General features: G+C 36.1%; 1 protein-coding gene across 1 annotated transcript; it reads right to left on the reverse strand.

The window, feature by feature from the left end:
• Positions 1-1,801: 1,801 nt before the first annotated feature.
• On the reverse strand, positions 1,802-6,329 carry LOC104523649 (membrane protein MLC1-like). The gene is made up of 4 exons (XM_010166304.2): positions 6,150-6,329; positions 3,879-3,968; positions 2,012-2,065; positions 1,802-1,915 (listed from the first exon to the last, which is right to left on the reverse strand). Exons 1-4 carry the CDS (start codon positions 6,327-6,329, stop codon positions 1,802-1,804), a joined length of 438 nt encoding a protein of 145 aa, XP_010164606.2.
• Between the last annotated feature and the right edge of the window lie 232 nt (positions 6,330-6,561).

The raw sequence follows: 6,561 nt of genomic DNA on the forward strand, positions 1-6,561 counted from the left end.
AGCTCACTTTGGAACATCTTGTTCCTGGACTGACTGAACCCCCACTCCCTGCTCCCTGTGCCACTGTAGGGGAAAAGGCAGAGAAATCAGGAGCAAAGTGATTTGAGCCGAGGAAGAAGGGAGGGGTGGGGGGAAGGTGTCTTAAGATGTGGTTGTTATGTCTCACTGTGCTACTTGGATGAATGGCAATGAATTAAATTGATTTTTCTTCCCCAAGTTGAGTCCGTTTTGCCCATGATCGTAACTGGTGAGTGAGCCGTCCCTGTCCCTCATCCTAATCCGTGCCCCCTCTGTTGTGATTCCCATCCCATCTCAGCAGGTGCAGGGAGTGAGCGCAGGACCACATGGTCCTACCTGTGGGTTAAACCACCGCACTGGTATAAACCGTCCTGAAATACACACGGAGCCCAGGGGACCATGACACTGTCCCATCAAACACAGGGCAAAACTGCCCACATCTAAAGCAAGTAGTACTTGAATTCAAGTGATCTGACTGCCCAGAGTGCTAAACCTCCACAGCTCCAGCTGACTGCAGTACTCCTCTCTGAAAACCAGGCCAGCTGCACAGAGGTATGAAGCTAGACATAGTTACCTAATTTAAAAAGCAAGTTTGTAAGTACTGGCCTAATATACTGCACTTTCTAGGGGAAGTAAACACAGTTAATTTAAAAGTTCAACATCTGTGAAATCTGCAGCTAATCAGGTGTTATTAAAATAGCACAGGTAACTCCAAAGCAAACTCAGCACTATTTTTCTATTAGAAAAGGATTTTGTTACTAATTCAGATCTGCTATATTATTAGAAGGAGCCACTATTACTGCTGAGCTCTTAGTATCACAATAGCTGATGTGATAGTGGGAGAAGAACTGAACGATAGCAGTCATTAACCTTCATACAAAATATATGACGTAGTTATGCTATTCTATGATAGTCTGTTATGAATATTCATTAATGGCAATTATAATACCTCTCACTATGTTATTTACTCATATATGTAATATTCTTATGTAGTATAGAGGTCTCAGAACATCATACCATAGAAAAAAAACCCCAAAACCATCCTGTAGTTCTACTGTTTGGCTCAGACTACCAAAGGCAGATGCTAAAAGGTTGTGACTCAAAACCAGTGAACTTTTCCCAGCATGAAGCACATGTGCTTCAAATGATGCAACTGCTGCATTCTCTTTGTTAATGATGTACAAGAAAAACATTCATCGATATTTCTTTCCTGATGGCCTCACAAGCAAAACTATCCATTAAAGGAGATCCAGGAAAGGATTATGCTCAATCTGACGATGAAAGGTCCTAGAAGTAACACCATTTGGGACACCTCATTTCAGTACAATTCAACCTTAAAAACTGGCTAATCTACAGATGCGTTACTAATTAATTCTCAATTTTCTCTTCTAACCCAGCTCTTTGAAAAAAAAACAAAACAAAACAAAACTTGCTACAGTCAACTGAAAAATAAACAGTCAGTTGGCCAAACTACATCACATTTGAAGATCTAATTAATGTTTTTGAACTTTGAATACAAGAAGACAGGAAAGTAATTTTCATATTAATCTCCTCTAAATTAGCTGCACTGTGCATCTTTCAGCCATGTAAGTTTTCATGTCCAATGTCAATTTTCCATCTTGTCTTACTCAGAAAAGTTACTGCTAGACGATCTCTCCTCACAAACTAAGTAGGAATACCGGGATATTGACATCAGTGTAATTACATGTGACCACCACCCACCTCACACCTTTTTTTTAAAAAAAAGAAAAAAAGAGAAATGTAGTATTAATTAGTATTTGTTTTAGTAACTTACATTTATAGCTGATGGATTGAGGACAAGTTTGCATCCAAACCAAACTAAACATGTTGTTGTAACAGCAAATGTAGAGACAAACAGAATCTGAAAATTGGGTATCTGAAAAACAGTTTCAGAATGGGTTTCTCTCTCATTCTAACCACGGGGTGGGGGGGGTGGGGAAGATATAATTGCCACTAAAAATCTTATACTTACCACATTAATTTTATTCCTTGCTATTGCAAAGCTCACAACTGCTGAAGGAATACACTGGGAAAATTAAAAGAGAAAACTAGTGGGATATTCTGTACAAATAATTTTACATATATTTCTATACATGTATTTTATTTGGTCTGAATTCATATTTCAGTTAACTTAAACAAACAGAAGATCAGAAACTCTGAGGAAAGTCTGTCACTCTTGTCTGAGCTCATTAACTACAATCAGTATCCAAGGATTTTACAAGAGTTTTAAATATGCCTTCCATAACCCTCAGTTTTGATTAGCTACCCAGCCCAATGTGATGAGTGAAAGAAAGAAAGTCTTCCATGAGGCATGTCGTGCCTTTGATAGTTTAAATTAACTCTAGAAAGCCTGAGATCCTTGAGCAGGAAGAAAAAAAAACACTGCTACTCCCAAACCAGGCCTCCACATTCTCTTAAAACAGACAAAGCCATGGTTGTGTAAGCTAAAATTTGGCCAGTCTCTGAAGAACTTTGTGAAAACTGATCTGTTGAGTCAAATTACACTTTAAGAATTGTGCCTGGGATCTCCACTATGTTCATTGGGAACTGTGCTTCTCTGCTTAAGGGTAGAGCTAAATGGAAAAATCACATACAGTGAAAGTTTCAGAAATTTCCCTATCCCTTAACTGTTCCCCACCACAACAGATATGCCATCATTACAGATCCAACTCTATTTTACAAAAATCTCTAGAACACAACATGACTATGTTTAGGCAGCTGAATCCTACTACTGGTCAAGATGGTCAAAAAAGTGTAGAGTGCAATTCAGCTCATGCTAAACTAGACACTGAGTGGTCAGTTGGCTATGCAGCTCTCTAGGCTCTTCCAACTATATTGACTCCACTATCTGTAGGAGGAGCTGTAGCAGCTTGCTCACATGCAGACACCCAAATGTACACATCTTCACCCACAGCAAGCCATTCAAACCCAGTGTGATAACCTTCTGCACCTACCAGATCTTTGGAAACTCTCAATAAATACAAAGATCAAAGAGACAAGATTTGGGGCAGAAAAAAGACATCTCGCTGACTAACACTACTGCTGCAGAGAATAACATAACAGTGAAGATATTAACTTCAAAAACTGCCTCATCTTTATTTTAACCTCTCTAGCAGAAACATAAGTGACAACTCATTCACAGAGCAACTCCTGCTTATTTAAAGTAAAGCGTTAGTCTGGCACCTAACTTAAAACAAATCTGCAAGTCCAGATGCAAAAATAACAATGAGAGAACAGAATCCTGTCATGAACAAAGCAAGTACATCAGACTCATCTTATGCACACAGATTCAAAGTGTAGATTAAACTTATATAATACAGTAAAACAAATATGAGTCCCTAAAATATAGTGAAAATACCAGACTTTGAAAAACGACAGGCATCTTCAATGCATTTTACTAATAAAGTAATAATATTCAAGAGAACTTTTTAGTCTGCTTCAGTATTTGGATACTATTGCAAAATAACACCAAAAAAATAATACTTAGAAATACAATCTCAAATACATTCTGATAGCACTTAGCTAGGAAATTCCCATAACATAACAAAGCAAATTTTCTTAAAATCAAGCAGAGAACTGTTCAAGTGGGTAAGTACTGCATGCCAGTTGTGAGCTACTTAACAAAAACGGTGGCACAAACCAGTTGTCTTTATGACAACTGTTATTCCCTTAACCATGGGATGAAAACCTATTTAATGAACTGTTAAACAGAATTAAATCTTCCATTAAGAAAGCTAGTAATAAAAAGACAGACAGAATAAAAAGACAATAAACCCATAAAATTATTTACTACTGATTTTGCTGTCAAACAGCCACAGCAAATAATTAAGAATGCTTACTGAACCTGCTGCACAACGTAAATAATCCATTTCAGATGGAAAAATATTTCCCAGATATAGTGAAAAGCCAGATGTAATAAGGAGGCAAGTCTGCAAAGCAACAGATAAGATAAATTAAGATTAATAAAATTATTTTTTAAAAAGCAACTAGTCAGATAGAAATCAGTAATTCCTTCCAAATTATGCTACTGATGAGCATTTAAATAGTACAGACTTTGTATGAATAATTTTCAAGCAAAATATCAAAACATGCTGAGTTGTGAAGAAGATGTTTTATTGGTTACCAAGACTTAATACTGAACAATGTAATCATGTTTGAATCAAGCACTGTGTCCTGACCTGGCAAATACCTAATAATATCCTCAAAAGGTAATTGCAGTGTTCAAAGGTAAAAATGGTTCAGAAACCTCAACTAAGCCTCTACTTTGCATTCCCTGCTTGGCTGCACCAACGTTCATTGCACACATGGGCAGCTGGGCAATTACCAACTAGAACACAGTAACAAAAATAATACTGGGATACATTAATGAAGATTCTTCCACCTATATTCCTGTCTCCCTCCAAAGTCTTCCTGCTTTGGTCCAGTGGCACAGTCATAAACGGTCATCTCCTCCTGTTTCCTTGCTAACTATTTTATTTATTTCATAATTATCAGTTACACTCTCAGCAATAATGATTAGTGTATTCTACTAACAATTTTTCTTTTTGCTTGTCATTTCTCAGAGCAGGCATTTCACTGAAGGGGCTGGGGCAGACCAAGAGACAAAACGGCTCTTGTTTTATTTGGGCATTTTTTTCATGTTGCAAAGCCATGAGGGTCTTTAAAAAGTCCTTGTCAAAAAAATAACAGAAAAAAAGGAGAGCATGTATGTGTGCATAAGCAAACACAGAGAGAATTCTGTCAGACTGGAAGAACAGTATTTATGCAACACAACTTGAAATTGTGCTTGAAGCCTACTGAATTGTTCCTGCACAAGAACAACCCACACCAGCAGCTACCCTGATGTCACTCTACAGTAGGCAACTGCTCCCTGAAGCAGACGGTTCTGTTCACCATTACTTCTGTTGCTCAGCATACAGACTTTCCTTTCTGGACACTATCTTTCAGAAGAGTTGAGAGAGATTAACCACTAGAACACTCGGGAGAAAAATCTAATTGGAATTTATTGGAGTTGTTTATTAATAAAATTGCAATTTCATTTATCCCTAAAATTCATGCTTCTTGGTAATAAGACTTCAGCACATGATCATTAAACATTAGTATCTCCAATCATTCACAACAACTCAGTAAAAAGGAAAAATCTAATTAAAGACAGTTCTCCTTTTTGACAATTCCATTTGAGAAAATTTAATGCAAAGAAAGCCAGCTCTTCTTTTGCTCTCTTTTTATGTAACAGTACATCTGAAAGGAAATCCAAGTTCCACAGACTGTCAGAAAGGAAAAAAAAATGTTCAGCTGTTTCCATGAAAATAAGGCAACACTTTTATTCACTGTGCAAAAATAAGTAATTACCATATTAACAGAAACATATTAACATGAAACATATTAATTTCATATTAATATGAAACATATTTAGCTCTTAATAAAAATTACTCTTCAAAACACAGGAGCTGACAGAAAAAGACAAGATCAAATTCTCATTGCTATAATGAACTTTAATCAACTTGGCTCAGAACATTAAGAAGCAACCAGTGTCCCATGGTTCTAGCAGTGACACAAAAATTCAAATCACTGTGACATTTATGTAAGACACAGAAGTATGTACCTCACTACACGAAGATTCTAACAAATAACTACATGACTACTGAACCCTGAAAGATGAATGTGGCACTTAAATACCATATATATTTTTAATGCCATAATGCTATCATGGCAAGTAAAGTACTTTCAACAGCTAAAAATATTAAAAGAATGCATATGATCAGGATACTTTACCAAAAGGCACTGCTTATACATCCATATGGGTTGATATTTACCACTACCACACTTATTCTGTTTACAATATTTGATTAATATTAAAGATAAAAATCAACCTTCATATAGCTTCTTTGATTAGTGCAGAATTATCCAAAGTCACTTAGTCAATTACCATTAGTCACTGAAGTATTACATTCTAAATTCACTAAATATTTTCCTTTCTACACAAATACTTATATTCAGTACTATCAGTGATGAAATTGTAAGTCCCTAAATGATGTGAAACAGAACAGACTGCTGGGCACTGAGACTTCACCTACACGTTAAAATTTCAGATCATTTAAAGTACTTACTCCCATCAGCAAAGAAAAGATCCATGTTCTGTAACTAAAGCAAGGATGTAGCCTCTTTGATAGCTGAAGGTCACTGGATTTGATATCTGGTATATAATTTCCATTCTCTTGTTTTCCCCGTTCCAAAGTTGGCATCCTGTCATAGCTAAATTCTTCTCTGTAACCTTCTTCCCTGGTCATAGCACTTCACAAAGGCAATTAAATAATAATAATGGAAATGCAAATGATGAAGAAAGACCAAAAATATAATTTAGTTCCTTCACATACTCAGATCAGTGCTCAACTATGTTTTTGTCTAATTAAGCTAAAATAAAATAGTAACAAGTTGTATTTAGATTTCAAATATGTAAGTATTCTAACAACTTACTTGCATACAATTAAATTACATCCTGTAGGCACAGTTCATAATAAT

This window comes from Antrostomus carolinensis, unplaced genomic scaffold, assembly GCF_000700745.2.
Source record: "Antrostomus carolinensis isolate BGI_N321 unplaced genomic scaffold, ASM70074v2 scaffold11114, whole genome shotgun sequence".
NCBI classification, from domain to species: Eukaryota; Metazoa; Chordata; class Aves; order Caprimulgiformes; family Caprimulgidae; genus Antrostomus; species Antrostomus carolinensis.

Coding starts and splice junctions, on each gene's coding strand:
- LOC104523649 (XM_010166304.2), bottom strand. CDS start 6,329: ATGACCAGGGAAGAAGGTTACAGAGAAGAATTTAGCTATGACAGGATG. Junction 3,969..6,149: donor TCTTTTCTTTGCTGATGGGA/GTAAGTACTTTA, acceptor GTTGCTTTGCAG/ACTTGCCTCCTTATTACATC. Junction 2,066..3,878: donor TACGTTGTGCAGCAGGTTCA/GTAAGCATTCTT, acceptor TAATTTTCCCAG/TGTATTCCTTCAGCAGTTGT.